Here is a 20,765-nt window from a genome sequence, read left to right as displayed (position 1 = left end):
CACATCAAACAACTCATACTCCAAATGAAAGAAATTAATCAGCTTAATGTTGAAGAACATTTCAGATACATCAACTCAACTCCGTCCCTCGGCTCATTACGCTGAATGTTAATGTGTTTTTCACATGCTGTTCTCAGCCTGAAGTGGAGAAATAAAAGACGTTTAAGCAGATCCATTATCAGTCACAGTGAGAGAGATCAAAGAGGAGGCAGGCTGCTGATGGAGGAAGGATTCTCAGTCATTACTTGTGCTTCGTTTGGCACGGTATATGCCTGTCGCGTGAGGGTCATGTGCACCATGTTATGAATATACAGCTATAATTAATGGGAGTTTGCTACTTTCACAAAGACAGCTGACAAGAGTGAGTCATATTTCCAATCAGAAATAATTTAAGGCAGCAACATCTGATCCTCAGTCTGTATTCTTTTACAAGTAGATAGTTGAGCAATACTGTAATTGAAGCCGATTCCCTCTGTAATGTGCGGTGTAATGCAAACAGAAATAAGACTAACAGCTCAGCACTTTTGAGCATGTTTACTTGTCTGTGTTTCCTGTTTCTTTTGTGAAGTAGAGGATGAGACAGGGTTGACGAAAGGAAGAATAAGTGGGTAAACTGAGACCATATCAAGATCCAACTCTTTGTTGTAGGTCGGCGTTTGGAGACTTCCTTTGTGGCTGGAAATGAGAACAGGGTCACTGCAGCAGTGAGAGAGACAGTTAGTGATACTCAAACAGAGCAGGAACAGAGTAAGGTGACGTGGAACTTTTTGAACAATACCAACACATTTAACAACATAACTGATATTTCAATAGTAGCTACATTGTTCAGCTTCAGTTTTACACATCAAGACTTTAATGTCAATGTCAACATCACTGTCACTTTTATTTATATAGCACATTTAAAACAGCCAGTGGCCAACCAAAGTGCTTTACATAAAAGCAGAAAGAAACAATAAAAACAATAAAAGCATAAAACATATAAAAACATAAAAACAACAATATGGATAAACCTAATCTAATAAAAGACCCAATAAAAGAGACTATCCTCTGCCGAAGGCCAAAGTGAACAAGTGCGTATTCAAAAGTTTTTTAAAAGTGGTGAAACAATTTGCAGTCCGGACAGTACAAGGTAAAGCGTTCCACAGAGTGGGAGCTGCAACAGCAAACGCTCGATCTCCTCTCGATTTGAAAAATGATCGAGGGACATCCAGGACCACCTGATCAGCTGACCTCAGGGCTCTGGAGGGCTGGTGTACCTTAATAAGGTCAGACAGGTATTCCGGGGCCAGCCCATTCAGAGACTTAAAAACAAATAAAAGAATCTTAAAATCAATCCTGTACCTAACCAGAAGCCAGTGAAGTGCAGAAAGCCAGTTAGAAGACGAGCTGCTGCATTCTGGACCAGCTGCAGGCGGTTGAGCTCTGACTGGTCAATGCCAAAATACAATGAATTACAATAATCCAAACGAGACGTAATAAGAGCATGGATAACTTTTTCGAGATCTTTCTGACAAAGATAAGGTTTAACTCTGGCTAGAAGCCTCAGCTGAAAAAAAGCTAGATTTTTTAAGACATCGGGCCCATTCAAACATCCACCCAGCTTGGATAATTAATTATACGCTGATGTATTTCTGTCCTCATCCTAATGCTGTTTCTTTTCTTAATGCAGGTGCTTGCGGTCAGACCTGTCGCTGGCTCTGGAGGACTGCATGGCTGCCCTGGATCTATTCCTCAGAAACCAGTTTGAGGAGGCACAGGTCCAGCTCAGATGCAGGTAGGAAAAAAGCCTGAACCACATGCTAATACAGCTGCTGTGCCCAGCTCTATAGTGCAGCTCTGACCCACCTGGCTTTATGGTTTCATGGACAAATATAATGATTTGAGACAAAGAGCTGATGTTATACATGCAAGCAAATGTGTTTTTACATGATTTTGCAACCAGGTGTTGGCTGCCTCACAATTACACTGTCATTAGGTCTACTGAGACACTTGAATAAAACAGAGCCATCATTGTTTTTATTTTTAACATCTGCGTTTATAATACTTTACTTTACTAATAGTCTTCTTTACCTGTGAATGTACTGTCTCGGTTTGGTAAAATCAGGAAAAAATAGCGTGCGAACACCCAAAACTAAGATTGAAAACTTTAGTAAACTTTAAGCATGTTAGCTAAGTCATTGTTGGCATGCTAGCATGCTGATGTTAGCATTCAGCTCACTGCACCCCTATGCCTGTAAGTTATCATCATAAATGTTATTTGTAACACTTGCACTTTTAATACTATAACAAGTCTTCTTTGACACTCTGAATATTGTGTGTCTGGAAGTGTGTTTGGTGCTAATTAAGAATGCTAACATGCTAAACTAAAATGAGACATTAGTATGCCAGGATTTATGTCAGCATAAGCATAGTCATTTTGGGCATGTTAGCATACTTATGTTAGCACTTAGCTCACTGCACCTTTGTGCCTGTAAGTTTTAAGCCTAGTTTTGTTTGCTAGCTTGTTTTGAACTCCATATGGTCATCTCATTCCAAGGTGATACAAAGTCAGGGGTGTTTAATAGGAAATACTTTGATGTCAACATAACTTTTCTGTTGCTTCTGTTATGATGATGATTCGGTAAAACTCTTATCTGTTGCTGCCTTTTTAGATTTATTGTTAATGCTTCAGCTAAGATATTCAATTGTTTTTCATCTAGAATTTGCTGATAAGAATCTGTCTTTCCAAACATATTTTATGATATACAAAAATGATGAAAACTATATTTTGACCATTAAAATGAGGATGTAATGAGATTTTAATGTTTAGGATACAAATTTAAAAACCGTTACACAAGCTATCAATTTTGCGAGCCAATTTGAGCTGTGAACACAAAGTCCCTCTCTGGGCTCACATCCTGCGTCTACTTTAGTACACTAACACTGTGTCATCGAGTTACTCCATTGTCCACGGCTCATTCTCTCACTCTATTATCAGAGCGTTTATCACACCTTTGCTATTATCCTCCTCCCTCTGTTTCTTCTCCGGGGCTGTGCGCCACTCCTTAGCCCCGGTTTCATAATTTCAGTGCCGGCTTACACAGAGGAAGAAAAAAAGCTACCCTGTTAGCCTGTATTTTCTTTTTGGAAAGTTTAGAGTGGTGTAATTTATTTGAGTTCTTACCACAGATAAAATAAAATAGAGCCCTAGATAAATAATCTGTTGCCAACTGACCTGATGTCAGTATTCTGATATGCTTTAGTATTTAAATCTGGATCTGAGAAATACACCTCAAGCTGCTGCCGCCTGAGGTTTGGCAGTCTGTCAGCTCAGTGGGCTTCCTCATTTCCGTCTCAATATTCTTTCCTATAGCTCTATGTTTGCTGTATCTGCCTTTTCCAGTTGCTAGAGTGCACCTTAACAGACATTATTTTCAGATATGTTTATGGTAGGAGCTTATTTGTTCACAGATGATGTATTGGACACATGAAGTAGGAATCTCGGAGTGTCAGAAATCAGGTCGATAGAACCCTTATTGTATATGACAGGTCTATCTTATACTAATAAGGGGCTCCATGGTGATCCGGCTCAGTAATTGCCCTATTAGAGGTTAAAGTAATAATCTCGAAAGTTTATATTTAAATAAATGTCTGTTAAGTCACTATCTATCACCGAATGAGGTAACACAATGGTGATTGAGCCTATGGTCCCCTTTAAATTGGGAAGTGTGCTCCCACAATTACTGTTTATCGCCATTAGTGGCGCCCAAGAGAACAAAACAGAAATCTTTGAGATTATATCTTCAAATCAAATACTTAATTAATTAAATTGCTGAACAATTGCTGTCTCCTGCCCTCCGGCCTCTCCCTAGTTTTAAGAAAAGAACTCAGTAGACCGAAAGGATGCAGCCAGATTGATGAGTGATTGTTACATTTGAATGCAGCACTGAAACCAAACTGAGGCAGGGCTTTGGTTTGTTTTGTTTGAACAAATATCCAGTAACACCCAGAACCTCCTCTTATTTTCCCTCTTAACCTCTCTGAAAAGGTTTTTATTTAGGTTTAAGCTTGACTTATGTAATTCTTTGTAAGGTGTGATGACATCTGCTGTATTGTTAGACAGGTACTCTAAAAGACTTAAAACACCAGCAGAAGCTCTCTTCGTCCTCTTCTGTACGTGTCCCTCCTCTGCTTTAGTCCCTGTGTGCTTCCAATTCTGTCCCTCTTTGAACTGGGTCTCCTTACTTCTTCGTCTCATCAGCGTATACACACACACACACACACACGCACTGTAGCTGAAATAGTCTTTCAAAAAGAGCTGTCATTATCTGGATGCCCTTAAATCAATCAAAAGTTCTCTCACTTTTACTCACATATTCCTACTTACAGTCAGTGGCAGCTTAGCATGTGCTGCAAGGAAGGTGGGTTTTCAGTTATTACAGAGTTCATGCTCACATATGCGTACATCAGAGCAGTTTCAAATCCTGTCCCCTCATGAAGGAAACGAAGCAGGTGACACATGTATTTCTCACGGGAAGATTCAAGACTGAGAACCGTCATCATTTTCTAAGTACTGTGGTTTAAAGTATGACACCAACAGGCTCAATTGACTGTGGTTAATTTAAACCTTACAGGATGTTCTTGTGCTTTAATGTTCCTGGCAAGAGGTTGTTTAGTCCATCCATTGCCCATGCATTAATAGCACGAACAGTGAGCAACTTGTACCGCATGATAAGAATCTATAAGTGGAGCCATCTCATTAAATTGCTTCTCTCTTACAGGCTTCAAATATTTAAGGCCCAGGTGATATGTTTCCTGTAGTCAAGCAGCCACTGCAGACTCGCCTACAACACTGTAGAAACATGCCTGCTTAATAAGCAGCCACGTGTTTTTCCTTCTCAGTCAGCCTTCAGACCTCAGAGGTATCCAGCAGCAGGCTTAGCTTTATTTGCCAGCTCTCTGTTCAAACATGCCACCCAACCAAGCACAGCCAAAACAGTGCAATCTTATTCTCCCACCATGCTGTCCTGCCCCATTACTCACAGCTGTAAAAGGAAGGGTGTGCAGGAGGTGTACTGTTTACGTATTTCAGCAACAAAAGAAAGGGTTTTCCCAAGTTTAATGTTTATGATTTTAATTTTTAGATAACGTGTCAACTCGTATCTAATTTTGGAGACATCTTTCACACTTCAAGCAATGATTTTTCTAAGCACTTCCTGATTGTTGCTAACACTTGCAAAACTGGCAACAGGATGCGCATGCACACGTCTATTATTGGGGAAAGTACAATACAACTTTTTCCTTGCATTGCGAAACATTTCGGTGAAACATCTTGCTTAGTGCCCTGAAATGATGCTGATTGAAAAATACCTGAGTGCTGCTGTGAAATACTTGAAATTCTCAGCCACTTTCAGCACAGCTACGAGCAATTCAATTTACCTCACAGCTACCTCTCAAAAGGTTTCCCAGCTTGAGTTTGGGCTGTTGTCTCACATAAGTCTGACGCAATAGAAATGTAAGAGGGACTGTATGTCCACCCTCTGTAACTGTCTGCTGTTACTTCCTGGTTCTTACTGAGTTGGTTTTTGTTCATCAATTTGTCCCTGGATTTACATTAAAAATATTAATAATTTTGGGTGGGAGTTAAAGTCTGTCAAACGCTCTCTGTCTGCTCCAACAATCCTGATTTATTGCTGCACATTTCTGTCCTATGCCAAGATAACAGTCACATGGACAATGCTGCTTTATCTCTGTCTGCTCCTCCCTCTCTACAATATATCAACGTTTTTCTAATCAAATACATGCAAAACAAAGTAAAGATAAAGACGATTATTTAATGCAAATTTTGTGCCCAGTTTTGTGACACACGAGCTCAAAGTAACATCACAGGGGCTGGTCACATGTGTCAGTCTGTGGTGAACACTTATGACATGTCAGATACGCAGACTGGCAGCATTCCTCACTACACACCTCTGCCTTTATGCCTGTGTGTGAGCATGTGTTAAATAAATGAACAAATACACCATACAAAGGTTACATAAAGCTGTTTAAATCATCAAATGTGACTGCAGTATGACAGCATAATATATGTTTTTGTTGTTTTTTATTGTGATTAGATTAAATAATGTTTTATGACTGGAACGACAACCTCTTTCAACTGGAGGAACAAGTTCCTCTACTGGAAAAATGTGTGTGACATCAGACACTTTTACTCCTCCTTCATCCCTTTAATACCTGCAGGAATACTTGTTCAACACAGGGTGTTACATGATGCACCAACAACCGCAGGTATTAATAGACACTAACAGTTTTTTTTCACATTCTGTGCCGATGTTGTCCCGTGTCTTACTACCCCGACTGTGTGAATCAGCTCTTCTCTTATTCAAACCAGAATCATCCTCCCTAATCAATATGTTGCTTGATATATTAATACAAATCAGAACAAATATGTTGTTCTTTTTTCAGAACCAAAGACAGCATGTACCACGCTCTGACCTATGCCACCATCCTGGAGATGCAGGCCATGATGACCTTTGACCCCCAGCACATTCTGGCTGCAGGAAACACCATGAAGGAAGCCCAGGCGATCTGTCAGCGGTAAGATTTTTCCATTGTAACAGGGGGAAATTATGCCCCAACGACAAGCTGATAAACTGTGACAGTGGGTCTTGTGAAAGTGAAAGGAATATTGCACATGGTACTCAAACTCGATCTTTTAAGAGAGGGGAGGGTAAAAGGCGTTGTTTTGTCGTACATATAATGTACGTTCTATTGTTTAATTAGCTCGCCCTACTCGTCTAATCCCACTTGTGATACAGACGGACAGACAGAACGACAGTATTTGATAGAAAGGGAGGGGAAGAGAGAGAGCAGCATGCGATGGAAAGAGAGAGAGAGAGAGAGAGAGGAAAGAGACAAAGAAACTCTATCTTAAAAAGTTTATTGTGAGTGTCTGAAGAAAAACCCTTTTAATATCACATTAAACTCACGGTAACTTGTGAATTTCACATTTTTCCAATTCTCATCAATAAATGTTAAATGATAGCAGTTGACATTTTTAAATGTTCAATGATTACTTTGAATGTAAATAAAGAGTTAATGGGAGAGAATCCTCCAGACCCTAGCACAGGAGTCGAAGGCCCCACAATGTCCTCATATCCCAACACATTGTAGTAAGCTTGATCAATGTTTATTGCAATATCAAAACTTATGATCATGGTCTCTTCTAGATAACTGTGTTGCACACTGGCATACGAAATAGAAAATGATATTGTGTTTTACCATTTGCAGAGGGGACGCCAAATTCTAAACTAATAAGCAGTAGTATTGCACATGATGCACACCGGTTTGAGTACTGGTTTCTATTAGCAACATCATGCCAAAACCATAGAGCATGCTGGGATCATCCAAACCCACTGCCCAAAGGAATCTCACAACAGTCTGTTAAGATTTGTCCTGAAGCCACTGTGAAAATCTGTCATCAGCCCACCCTGATACACACACAATCTGAAAGTCACAGATCAGGGGTCTGGGCTGCACTCTTGGCTTTTCAGAGTTGTGTCTGATTGGTAAGACATTTAATGCACAATCAGCACCATGAGGTAACTTCAACCTGCAGCATCCCAGCAGCCTGTCTCGCCTGGAAAGAGGCTGAGTCACTGATCTCCAAAGAAAAGCAGGACTGTGCAGTGCTGCTGAAACACAATCTGGATGATTTTCAGTGTAACAAAGCTGTTCATATCGTTTTGTTTTCAGGCATCGCAAGAAGTCCAGCTTCTCCAAAAACTTCACAGAAGGTCAGTAAAGTCCTTCATTATATTATTATATATCATTGAAATGTCAGTATTCAGGAAGCAGTTTAGTTTACATGTCAAAGTATTGACCACTGTTTTGAACCTTAGCCTATGTTGTGTGTGTGTGTGTGTGTGTGTGTGTGTGTGTGTGTGTGTGCTCATATTAAGTACTTTATTAGCATGTATCTGTTTTTATATATATCTATATATCTATATATATATATGTGTGTGTGTGTGTGTGTGTGTGTGTGTGTGTATTAAAAGTGGCAAACACTGCAGCTTTAAGTCTGTCACCTGATCTTAACTGTGTGAAACCATTTTTACATCAGAGGAACTCCACGCTGAAGTGTGCTTCGCCGAGTGTCTCCTCCAGAGGGCAGCCCTCACCTTCCTACAGGTCAGGAGCCAGCCTGCCACTGAATCTCCCATAGCTGCTGAATTTATTTTATATATATGTAAAAACTCATTCCTTACTTCTTTTCCCCCTCTGTGTTTAGGATGAAAACATGATCAGTTTCATCAAAGGGGGAATCAAAGTGAGGAACAGCTACCAGACATACAAGTGAGATTGTTTTCATACTGTGTTATTCTCCATTATAGATTTGTGTATCTTCCTTATTACATTGTCAACCTATATTAATCTGCTTCCTATATCATCACCTCACAGAGAGCTTCATACAGTCCTCCAGTCCTCTGGATACATTCATGGGGACAACCACGGCCATTTTGAGGGTGGTGTTAAACTTGGAGTAGGAGCCTTTAATCTAGTAAGTAGTTTATGATGATCTAGATGTTCGTACTGCAACAGAAAGCTTACAAAAAAGCAAAGATGATCATAAAATAGGAGTAGATATATTCTTTCATGCAGACAAAAAGATTGTTATGAACTTAGTGCTCCTCATGCAGCAGTCATTGATCAGTGTTGGTTTATAGTTCCTGTGCTCCTTTTTATTTAGGATCATCTTAAGCATTAAAAACCTCTTTGCATGCACTCGAATCCTATCCATTCTTGATTCTCAAAATAATTGCCATGTAGTAAAAGTTTTTGATGCATTTTCAAGTGCTACAAAATCAGAATCAAATAAAGTAAATATAATTATTAGAATGTAATAGAAACTCTTCTATGCTATTACTATGAGACTATGAACATTTAATTAGCCTTTATTAACAAATTGAAAAATAAAAATTGCATTTAAGGCAACTTAAAATGTGATCAAAGCCAAGCTAAACCACCAAGTTTAGCTGACATCCAGTTGCTAAGTTAGTTACTAAGGCTGTTTGTTTGTGTGTGTGTGTGTGTGTGTGTGTGTGGTTACATAAATATTTATTAAACAAACACACAGACAATTCATGCGGTGTGTGCGCGTATGTATGTATGTGTCTGACTGCTAAAGTTAGCCACTGGTAGCATTTTCAAGCTACCAGATTTCAATAGCCTTTACTTACAAACATAATTAAAGATTATGAAATGTGATTCCATTTAAATTTTTCGCCTAACTAGGTAGGAATGTTAAGAAAATGGCAACATATAATGATAAAAAAAAAAAACTATATAGAAATAAAAATGTTGATACTTTCAGGATTACAAGAGTATGATGAGTAACAGCGACTTTCTTGTGGAGACAGTAACTACAATAACAGCCCCTGGAAAAGCCCGCCAAATTAATTTAAACCTTGGTGTATTTTATCATTTTAAAGTTAATATCATTATCTACCAGAATAAATGATCAAATATAGTTTAAAAAGTATAATAAACTTTAGAAGGTGTCTTTAATGGTCTTTTAATAGACAGAAAAATACTTTTTTCCCTTCAAAAATACAATTTTCAACCAATGACTGTATATATAAATGGTCGACGCATCTCCATCTGCTCCCATTGTACGAAAGTGATGCCAAAATAGCCCCAGTGACGTGCGCTGCCATCTTGTGATGGTGACGTCATTTGGAGCCAGAGTCTGCGCAGTAGAGATTGACGGGTGGCACTGCCATAGCCACTTCCCCTAACCAAAACACACACTTAACTTACCAAAAAAAACAGCAAAGATCCCACACGCCGGCGTGTTTAACAGCAGAACAGCTTCTTGTGTTGGTCTGAAGCAGACGTTCACAGGTATAGAAACTTCAATGAGTGTAGTGATTGTTTTAGTTACGTTTCCACTCACTGATCGTCCTCCACTCTGCTTATCCGGAACTGATTAGCTGCAGGAGCCGTATTTGTCAACAGAGCTGTCAATCATTTTGACAGCATCAAGTAACTAATTAAAAATAAACTTGTCAGAAAAATGAACACTTGGACGTAAATCAGCATGATAATAACTAGCTAAAATGACAGAAACCATGTTTGAGAAAAATGTATTTGGCGTGTATTTTGTTTTTATAGTTTGACTCATGTCCCATCTGATAACATGGAGGAGGTGGGCTTTATGACCGATACTGCAGCCAATCAGCAGGGGGCGATAGAGATGTTTTGGCTTCACTATTAGGCCTTTCTCATTTCTTTATTGTGCCTCCTCGTCTCCTCGCTCCTCGCTCCTCCTGCCTGTGACCTGGAAATCGACCTCAGCACGCCATCTTGAAGGATGTCTCAATTCATAAAATGCATCTCGAGGAGAGAGGATCGAGGATCGAGGAGGCTTGCCTGAGGAGCTATGAGCGAGGATACCCCGGTGTATCCTTTGCAGAAGTCTTTTCGGTACCCGTGACGTAAAACAAGGTGTGAAACACAGCTGGAATATACAAACCACGGCGGGAGCCTTTTGTTGCATATCTCTGCTCCTGGGACATCTGTTCCGTCTGAGCAGGTATTCTCCGTGGCGTGTCATTTAACAGAGTGCGCACCAGACTAACCCACAGCATTTCCACATGTTGCTCTTTCTTCATCAAAAACAGAAGACAAATTGTCTCCTACAAAATAAGGACAGGTGTAGGCCTGGACTTTTTATTTTAAGTTTCCACAGCCTGATGTTCATGAATTGACTTTTTGAGCAGAAACAAAACATAACATTTTCGCGCGAGGCACAGCAGGTTACTCATTAATTATTTAAATCTGCAGACACGCCGTCCGGTCCGGACAGGATCTCATGTTTATAAAAGTTCTGTGTGCTGACCATCAAAGGAAAGTCGGCTGTAAATGTTTATTTACTTATTGTTGCTGCTGGATCACACGGCTGGATGCTCACGTGTGTGCATAAAAAGGACGCCGGACTGTTAATATCTGTGGGCATGATTGTTGGTGCCACGAAGTTATGCTTAAGGATTATAATACATTTAGTGTGTGTGTTAAATTAAAAAATAAACATGTATGACATCCGTACATTCGCGTCACATTATGCCACGTTGTGAATTGAATTAAAAGTAACTTGTCATAAACATTGTTCTGCTGACAGAGATCATAAAAAACATCATATTTAATTGACGTCGCTTTGAAATGACGGCTCTGAAGCAGGGATGTCTCATGTTGTTAAATGTCTGTTGCCTCGACTACTCTCTCCTCGTGTCTCTTCCTCACCCCGCTCGCATCTCTGGTGGGAGGGACTAAGACGCGAGGAGAGGAGTCGAGGAAAGGACTCGAGGAGGTACAAACTGAGAAATGAGAAGAGCCCTATGTTTTCAACCAACTGGATGGTGGCCATCTTGGATTTCTGGGTTAAAATGGTGTCATAATATCAAACCAATGTTAGAATTGGAATCCTCTCGGTCAAACTTTATGAAAAAGTGTCTTCATACATGATTCTAGGTGCTTTGGTTAGTTAAGTACATTTTTCCAGATGGCGCCGACGGCCATCTTGGCCCTCTGGGACCTGGGGGTTTCATTTTTTATAAAGGGTCCATTGAAGTAAAATCAATCATCAAAACCTCTTAGCCAGAGAATGGTCACAGAATTAAGATTCTTGACCTAATTATATGGTATATACATTTGTAAAAGACAAGAAGCAGCAAAGAATAATTGCATACATGACAGCTTGAAAGTTATTGCACAATGCACCCGTATTGAGTGAGCACAGTGAATAGTTCTTACAGAGTAGCTGTCCATTAGTGCTGAATTTCTCAATATGATACAAGTAAAAGTTAGTCTGTTCGTAGCGGGTCAGATTATTTATTCCTGGTGTTTTAGGATCAGAAACCAGGAACCAGTAAGTTTAAGTGATTCCTGTTCCTCTGTTATTAAAGTGCCAACCATGGCCTTTTTACAGTCTGTTTATGAAGTTCAAGATCCGTCCTTTGTAATTATAAAAAAAAAAAGGAATCTCGCTGCAATCGTGCTGCCGTAAAATTCCCCTTTTTGTCCACATCCTGCAGATGATCTCCATGTTGCCAACGCGGACGCTCAAGCTGCTGGAGTTTGTCGGTTTCTCTGGTAATAAGGTGAGTGTTGGTGACGGGACTGAGGGTGAAGTAATGGAGCTTTTCTGTTAACAATTAAAGTACATAAAGAGAAGTCATGCTTGTATCTGTAATAGTGAAACTCGTGATTAACATAGTTATCCGTGCGGAACCTGACGCATCAAGTCACTCACACCACAAGCTGAATAAATACAAAAAATCTCCGAAATGCAGGGTAGTGTATTGAACCCATGTGTGCTCGTCTTTGTGTGTTTGTGTATGTGGATGCAGGAGTTCGGTCTTCAGCAGCTTCAGGAGGGCTCTGCAGAAAGCACATTTAGATCTTTCCTATGTAACATGCTGCTGCTGTGTTATCACACCTTCATGAGCTTCATACTGGGTGAGTAATGACGCACTCACTCACACAAAAACACACGAGCCAAAAGCACAAACCACAAAAAAAAACTTGTGGTTGTGATGTGGTTGTTTTTCTCTCACAGGCACTGGAGAAGGTGACGTTGAAGATGCAGAGAAACTGCTGCAGCCGTATCTTAAAAAATATCCCAAGGTTTGGCAGAATTAATTGTTTTTAAAATATAGATCTTGATAATCAGAAGGGCCGTGTTCCCAAACATTCTGTGGGTTGTGTTTCTTGCAGGGATCCATCTTCTTGTTCTTCGCTGGTCGAATAGAGGAGATCAAAGGCAACTTGGATGCTGTGAGTAACCGACATTTCACTGGAAAATAGACACAACAAAGAAAAGAAAGAAGAATCACTAGGGAATTTCACCAAAATCCCCCTTCCCGTTATTATTGTTTCAGGTTTATAGTGTGGAAACAGTGTGAACTTACTAGTCTGTGGTTTTGTTGAACAGCTCGTGTAGCTTCACAAGCTGTTGTTATTCTAGCGACCAGTGCTGTTATTTGACATTGTTGTCGGCCCAGGAGAACTACAGGTTTATAGTTTTGCTTGTGCAGAGGAACTTATGGACAAGGATCATTTCTAATGTTAGGCTGATTCTAATATTTAGTTTCATTTCACTTTTCATTTGAACCTGAGTATTTGGCTGAAATGCCAAACACAGTGGAGCAAGGCCCAGGCTGCAGCGATGCATCCTGGTACATGTAGGCACTGCCGGTGTTGGGGTCGTTACTCAAAAAAAATGTCATGTATTACTCGTTACTTTTGTAAAAAGTAATGCATTACTTTACTTAATTACTCCCTGTGGAAAGTAATTTGTTGCATTACGTTTGCGTTACTCTTTTGCATCCCAGAGTCATCGCTGATATTGTGTCCGAATGGTTGCATGTGACAAATGGAAACTTAAATGAGATGCATTGTCGCATAATTGCCAGTTAACAAAATAACGTTAAATCTCGACATATGCCCACGTATCAGCACAAATCCCTATCCTAATGAGGAGTTGTCTGTACTTTGCTGAGTATGTTTCTGTAAGACGACGATTCTACTGTAGAAAAGCAACATTCCCTCTACTATATACGATGCTACAAGCCTGTTAAGCTCTGCATTTGTTACCTGTTGTCGAAAAGCAAGCTTTGGCTGCATGGTCGGGATCGGCATACACTCAGCTTGAGCATCACTCTGGTTCCGGGGGTCTTTCGACACCAGCTTTTATGTTCGCAGGTTGCTTTTGAAGGTGCTTGGTTAAATTCCATGTTGTGTTCACAGCAGTGGATAGGTGCTCCTGGCCTGGACATAGTTTGCACTTTGGCGTTAAATTATTGTCCCTTCGTACAACAAGTAATGTCGAGATCTCCATCCCTCAAAAGTTGTAGGTCGCTCTGCCATTTTGCTTTATCCCTGTTTTATACAGTCTAGCTAAGTCGTAACGTGAGGTCAAGTGAGTGTTGCGCGCGTAGCATGCACTGTGGGAGTGTGCATGAGAGGCACTTCTGTAGCGCAAGTCATGAATAACGAACCAATTGTTTGATTAGTAACGGTAATATGATAATTGAATTTAAGACAGTAATGCATTACATTACATGTTAGTAACGTGTTATACCCAACACTGCTGTCGGCACAGCTCTGTTAGCAGGAGAACACAGCACTTTACATGTGGAAATGTTTAACCTTTATGCATCAAGCCATTCCAAATTAGTCCCTGAGTGTCTTATGAATATGTGTCTTTAAATTTGAGAAAACAAGTCTATTAAAAGACAAGGTCATCTTTTTAGGGAGAAGTTTGACTTGCAAGTCTAACTTCATGTCAGAATAAACAGCACACGCCTCCCAAGTAATATCTGACTTGGTGAAAACTGATTAATTTTGATTGTGATAATTCTTTACATTTCTCACGACCAACAAGTCCTTTATCCTTTAAAGATAAAGTTTGATTGTGTCCAGATTTTGCATGTAACAGTATTCAGTCGACTATTCAGATTTCCCCACTCCTTAAAAAAAACAACGGCAATGAACGCAGCTCACCACAAGTTAACATTCACACGTAATATGTGTTAACATTCGCACTGACATTCTCTGTGGTGTTTCCAGGCTATCAAGCGCTTCGAGGAGTGCTGCGAGGCTCAGCAGCAGTGGAAGCAGTTCCACCACATGTGTTACTGGGAGCTGATGTGGTGCTTCACGTACAAGAGGCACTGGAAGATGGCCTACTTCTACGCTGACCTGCTCAGCAAAGAAAACACATGGTCCAAGGTGGGCTACAAAGAGTGGGAATGAAATATGTCCAGACCAAAAGACATTCTCAACAATCACAACAATGACTAACTTAGAGATGAGTCATTCTTAGTCATTTCTAAGACATTCACGTTGAGAGCACAGACACTTGAAGAGACCATTAGAGTCAAATAAAAACACCAACCTTGTTTTTGGTCTGGCAAACGTTTTAGATTTTTAGAATTCTTGTAAAGTAGTTTAGAAGAATCAAAAATGCTGTTGGCCATTTCTCAGTTCCTGAAGAAGCAACAACATAAAAGCCACCACAACAATGAACGCCTTGTGGTTATGACACACAGAAATGTCTTGCCTAATGTAGTGGAGCATCTATGTTGTAATGCAGTCAGTCCCCCTCCCCTCGTGATCTCGTTTTCATCTGGCATGCAGAGGTCTGGGATCTGGGTGAAGTCAGAGGCCAATTGGCGTCTGAGTAAACAGCGGAGCTGGCAGGGCGGCCCCGCACTGTAAAAAGGGCTTGTTTTAGCTTTTCCTCTTCTCATCTCATTTCAAAAGGAAAGAATGCAGTAGTAACCATTTCCCCCTCCCGCAGGCCACCTATGCGTATATGAAAGCCGCCTACCTCAGCATGCTGACTCCAGATGATTGCCTAACCTTCGGGGAGACTGCGATCACTCTGTTCAGGTATGAAGAGCTTAGTCATAGTGTAACAGAGATGATTCACCGTGACATCATCAACTCTTCTACAGAAAGACACTGTAAAGGGATTATGACCTAATGTAAGAGATGTTTGTCAGAAGGATGACACAGCTAGAAAAATAAGCTCCACTATCAGACTGTAAGATATTTGATGACACATAAATATGTTTCACATATTTTTTACTATGATACTGACGTGTGTATACTGTCATATTTCAGGCAGGTCCCGGGGCTGAAGCAGAAAATCGCAGGAAAATCTTTACCAACAGAGAAGTTTGCTATCAGGAAAGCTCGTCGCTACCTTGCAGAAAACCCCATCCCTCTTCCTGCTCCTCCACTGGTCAGTACTGGATCAAACTGTTTGACACTGCTGTACTCGTAGCATGACTGAATTTTTAAACCTGTCACTAATTTATATGTCATTGTTTTTTTAAGTATTGGACCATAAATATCAGGGAAATGAGTTGTTTTGTTTCATACAGACTTTGCCCTGTAACAAGATCAGTAAGCCTTTGCATTAACCATGTAGGGCAGCCTGCTGAAACTCGTATGTCCTGCTTGGACCAGTCAGGATGTACCTGCCAACCCTCTCCTGGTTCAGGCTGTATAAATAACTGCTAAATTCTTACCCAACATAAGTATGTTTTTATTGGTGTATTATCACCTGAAAATAAGAATTGTTTGGTTTTTGTAAGTTTAGAACAAACCCTTTATATCTGCGGGTCCTCTTCCGAGAAGCCCACCATGTTGCACCGCCACCATAGGTTCCTTTACATGCCGGGAAGGCAAGAGAGAGAGGGGAGCAGTTATCAACAAGTTGCAATCTGCACTCTCAACGTTAGATGTCACTAAATCCCACACACATGGTCTTTTAACAATGGGATGTGTAATTCTCAATTCACTTTTGGCAATCCTTTTGGCAATCCTTTAGATACAATAGCTTTCTGCTCAGTGTGTTCACAGCTCTGTAAATGGACATCAAAAAAGGAGCTCGGAGAGAGCCCTATACCTCTGCCTGCTGCTCTCCTTCAGAGCCATTTGGAGAGCTCAGTCTACACTCTGAGAACTATTGTTACAATAAGTTTTAAAGTCAAATCCATATATGTGTGTATCAATTTAAGTATCAATGAAAGTTCTCTGGTTTTGTGTATTTGTGTTTATTTATGTGTTATCTAGGAGATGATGTACATCTGGAACGGCTATACAGTCATCGGCAAACACAGAGACCTGACAGAGGGCATGTTGAAAACACTGGATGAGGCCCAGGCTAAACTCGAGGGCAGTAAGTATATATAAATTAAAACCATTATTTATTTGCAAGAGAATCATTCTGATGTATCTAATTTATTTTCTTGATATTATTATTCCAGGGCAGACTGCATTTATTTTAGATACTATAGTTATGCTAAATACATTGTGAGAAAAATGTTGTTTTGAATGTATTTCTTTGTGATCTATCTGTTCCTAACAGTCCTGTTGTGTGTTCCTCAGGGACTGAGTTCTCCATAGATGATCAGTGTCTGCTGAGCCTCTTGAAGGGACTGTGTCTCAAACACCTGGGGCACCAAGAAGAGGCAGAACACTACTTTACTCTCGTCCTCTGCAAGTAAGCCTCTTTCAGTAATGTTGCTTCACAGACATGAATACTATCTATGGTGTGTCAGCCCCAATTGGGCTTATTATATTTCCTGTATATCCTCTGGTGAATTATCAGATAGATAGATAGATGAGGGAAATTTAGGCATCCAGTAGCTTACAAGGCATATGAAATCACACATCTGTCAACCCAACCCCCCACGCCCCTTAAGCCCATAAGAAAATAATGAAATTAGAGACAAAAATTTAAATAAAGGCTTTAAAAATTACAACTATACAACATGCAACAGTGAGTAGTAGCTGTATGGAGGTAGTGCAAATTTAAACATGATGAGCAGAGTTAGTGCAAAAACAGTACGAAGCAGAAGTGCATAAGGATTTATAGCCATAAATAAGTGAGCATTAAAGTGTCATAATGCTTTAAGTCCTTTGCGTTTGCATCTCCCTTACCATCACCGGAAGGAGTTGTACAGTCTTATGGCCAGGGGGACAAAAGAGTACTGTCTGTGGAGCAGGACTGGGACAGCAGCGTGCCACTGAACACGCTCCTCTGCCTGGTGAATGGGCTGTGCAGAGTGTGCTTGGCATTGTCCAGGATAAATAACAGTTAATCCAGGGTCCTTCTTTCTGCCTCGGTCACCAGCCCTGTGCCCAATACAGAGTGCAGCTCTCCTCACCAGTCTGTCCACCCGCGTAGCGTCCCTCTTCTTGTTGTTTCCTCCCCAACACATCACAGCATAGAAGAGAACACTGGCCAACACAGACTGGTAAAACACCAGCAGCAGTTTCTTCCGGATGTTGAAGGACCCCAACCTTCTCAGAAAGTACAGACGGCTCTGCCCTTTCTTCTGGAGAGTGTCCATGTTAGCTGTCCAGTCCACCCTGTCGTCCAGCTGCAGCCCTGGATATTTGTAGGTCCTGACCACCTCCACATCGACCCCCTCGATGGACACCGGTTCTATGAGTGGCCTGTTCCTTTGGAAGTCCACCACCATCTCCTTGGTCTTTGAGGTGTTCAGCTGCAGATGGTTCGACTTGGACCACCTTACGAAGTCCTCCACCAGGCTCCTGTACTCCCTCTCCTGTCCATTATTGACACAGCCAACGGTCACAGTGTCGTCCGAGAATTTCTGCTTGTGGCAGAGCTCAGAGTTGTGCTAGAAGTCATTGGTGTAGAGGGTAAATAAGACAGGGGAAAGTACCGTCCCCTGTCGTGCTCCAGTGCTGCTGACCACAGTATCAGATGTGCAGCCTTTCAGCCTGACGTACTGTGGTCTTTCTGTCAGTTACACTATAATCCATCTCACCAGATGTGTGTTCAACCTCATCTCTGTCAGCTTGTCTCTCAGGAGTAGAGTCTGGATGGTATTAAAGGCGCTGAACTATTTGGCGCTCATTGTATTTGTTCATACTGTGTTGCATACTCTAATAGTTGTGTTTTGACAATATCTGCAGTGAGACTCAGATCAAGTATGACCACTACCTGGTTCCTAATGCCCTGCTGGAGCACGGCCTGCTGTGTCTGGAGCAAGGCAGAAAAGATGAAGCTATCAAACTCTTAGAGACAGCAAAGTAAGTCTATCAGCCAGCAGAACATACATGTACATCTGCAAGTGTTTACTTTTGACTTTTGCCACACAAAAATGCAACACACATTTGATGACTCCTTTTCCTGTGTTTCAGGCAAAATTACAAAAACTACTCGATGGAATCTCGGACACACTTCCGTATTCAGGCTGCTCTGCTCAAGGCCAAGGCTGTGGGGGAAAACGGCACCCATGTTCCCTCCAGCCCGTAACAGACACAAGAAGGCACATTAGAGCTGAGATAGCTTTCTGTTTCTGCAGTCCCACAATGCAACTCTAAGCCAACCCCAGCCCCACCCCTTCTTGGGCGGATTATTGCTATTATTTTTTTTTTCCCATCAGGAGAGTAGGAGAGAGATGTTTTTTCATGTGGGTAGCCCTTATGGATGATTTCAGCTCTATGTGGCCCTGATTGGGTTAGGCAGGTTTGCTTATCCTTTCTCCAGAGTTAAATTCTGATGAACTTCACTTCCTTGTTTTTTATGAAAGAGAAACATTTGAGAAATGTGCCTATATTTATGAAACATTGCTTTTAGCAGGCTTGTTTGTCTAGCGCTGTGGCTGCCCATAAGGGGTGGACAATGGTAGAAAACAAGGTGACATTTTTCTGGTATATACTGCAGATTACCTCAACTAGCCCAGAATAAGAGTGTGCCCTGTCCATAATAGTGTACCAGATAGCCAGAGTACCAACTAGCCCCCATTTAATTACTGACGCTAACTCCAGTTGGCCAGCATATGGCCATGTTGTTAAAGAAGTGCTCCCACTTCTTCTTAAGAATGTCAAATAGAGATTATCGATAAAATGACTTGAATAGATGGAGAATGAGACATATTTTTGTGTTGACATCATCATCAGGTACACAGGATATTGTGTCGCTTACCTATTTTTAGATCAAAACCACTATGATCTAATTAGATGCAAATGTATGTGTGTGGGTTTCACTTTTACACTACAGAAAGCTTTACTTTGTTGTATTTCTCAGAGTTAGTAAAAGTTTCATTTTGAATTTTCTTCCGTTTTTGAAAATCTGTTTAAATGATGACACAATTTTGGGGGGGAAAAATATCAGATCTCACATCATGTTGTGTTTACAGTGTCATTTACAGCTGTGTGTAATGAAGAAAATGTTTTCAAGCTGTCATCAGCCAGCCACGGGAAGTCTCCTCAGTCAAAACTATCTGATTTACAGTGGGATTTATTCTTGACATTTATATACTGTAAATGGCATCTTTTACTAAACTTGTCCTGTTGTAAGAGGACGGATGAATGTGTCTTTTAGAAAGGCGGACTCCCTCCTTTTCTCCTCCTGGTGTGTGGGACAGATTCCAACTGCACTTGAGCCTGAACAAACAGGCTATTCAGGCCGAGCAGCAAAGGACAGCAAGCTTGTCCGCCTGTTGCATCTTTAGTGAGTGAAGAAGCTCTGAATGGCAACCACCACCACTTCCTGCTTTATGAACATCCTCTGCGGCTCCTGTATAAGCCATGCTTGAATAGAACCACCTATAGAAGGACTTGAACATCATAACCACAATCCTGTGTCTTATAATAATCTGTATATGAACAAATTCTTGTAATAATTGGCATGACAAAACAGAAAGGGGGTCACCTCTAGTCGTGTTGGTGTTGAGGTTATTTGAAGGGCAGTGTCCAAGCAACACTGTCAAAAGCGTGGAAACCCATATGGTGTCTCAAGTGTTGCAATTAGACCTCTTCTTATTTATTCATGATTAGAGTAAGGTTTGGGATTCAGGATGAGCATAAGGAGTCAGTTATAAGGTTTTTTTTTATGGTGGAGGAAATGTACTTTTAAAATTGTTTTAACGGCAACTGCTCTCCAGAATTTTCCAGTCACAAATCATACTTTATTTTCTGATAATTAATCAGGCCTATTTATCTTTTTTTCCATTTGGATTTTTAGTTTTATCTAAAAGAAAGTCTGGCATTGTGATATTTACAATCAAAATATTTAACTGGGCAAGGCTACCACTAAGTAGAAAGACATTCCTGTACATAATGAATGTTTCTATTGTAATTTAAGATGAAATGATGATACACAACTAAACAACAAATGTTATTTTGTGTTTGTTTGTTTTTTGCACCACAAAGAGAACCACTAAATACAATGTGTA

General features: G+C 40.6%; 1 protein-coding gene across 1 annotated transcript in view; it reads left to right on the top strand.

The window, feature by feature from the left end:
• ttc39a (tetratricopeptide repeat domain 39A) overlaps positions 1-20,739 on the top strand; it is a 30,018-nt gene extending 9,279 nt beyond the window's left edge. Inside the window, exons 5-21 of the mRNA XM_069679857.1 lie at positions 1,670-1,774; positions 6,445-6,576; positions 7,735-7,775; positions 8,102-8,169; positions 8,270-8,334; positions 8,440-8,539; positions 12,072-12,137; positions 12,387-12,495; positions 12,596-12,663; positions 12,754-12,813; positions 14,608-14,769; positions 15,341-15,432; positions 15,667-15,787; positions 16,624-16,729; positions 16,939-17,053; positions 18,499-18,615; positions 18,727-20,739. Of these exons, the coding sequence (XP_069535958.1) occupies positions 1,670-1,774; positions 6,445-6,576; positions 7,735-7,775; positions 8,102-8,169; positions 8,270-8,334; positions 8,440-8,539; positions 12,072-12,137; positions 12,387-12,495; positions 12,596-12,663; positions 12,754-12,813; positions 14,608-14,769; positions 15,341-15,432; positions 15,667-15,787; positions 16,624-16,729; positions 16,939-17,053; positions 18,499-18,615; positions 18,727-18,841 (1,642 nt within the window). The 3' untranslated portion in view covers positions 18,842-20,739. The remainder of the gene's footprint in view (positions 1-1,669; positions 1,775-6,444; positions 6,577-7,734; positions 7,776-8,101; positions 8,170-8,269; positions 8,335-8,439; positions 8,540-12,071; positions 12,138-12,386; positions 12,496-12,595; positions 12,664-12,753; positions 12,814-14,607; positions 14,770-15,340; positions 15,433-15,666; positions 15,788-16,623; positions 16,730-16,938; positions 17,054-18,498; positions 18,616-18,726) is intronic.
• The last annotated feature ends 26 nt before the right edge of the window (positions 20,740-20,765 follow it).

The sequence above is a fragment of the Semicossyphus pulcher genome, unplaced genomic scaffold (assembly GCF_022749685.1).
Source record: "Semicossyphus pulcher isolate SPU_LCO1_2020_fin unplaced genomic scaffold, fSemPul1.0.p SCAF_4, whole genome shotgun sequence".
NCBI classification, from domain to species: domain Eukaryota; kingdom Metazoa; phylum Chordata; class Actinopteri; order Labriformes; family Labridae; genus Semicossyphus; species Semicossyphus pulcher.
Note: the sequence above shows the minus strand (reverse complement) of the source record. Positions and strands in the feature narration are given on the sequence as shown.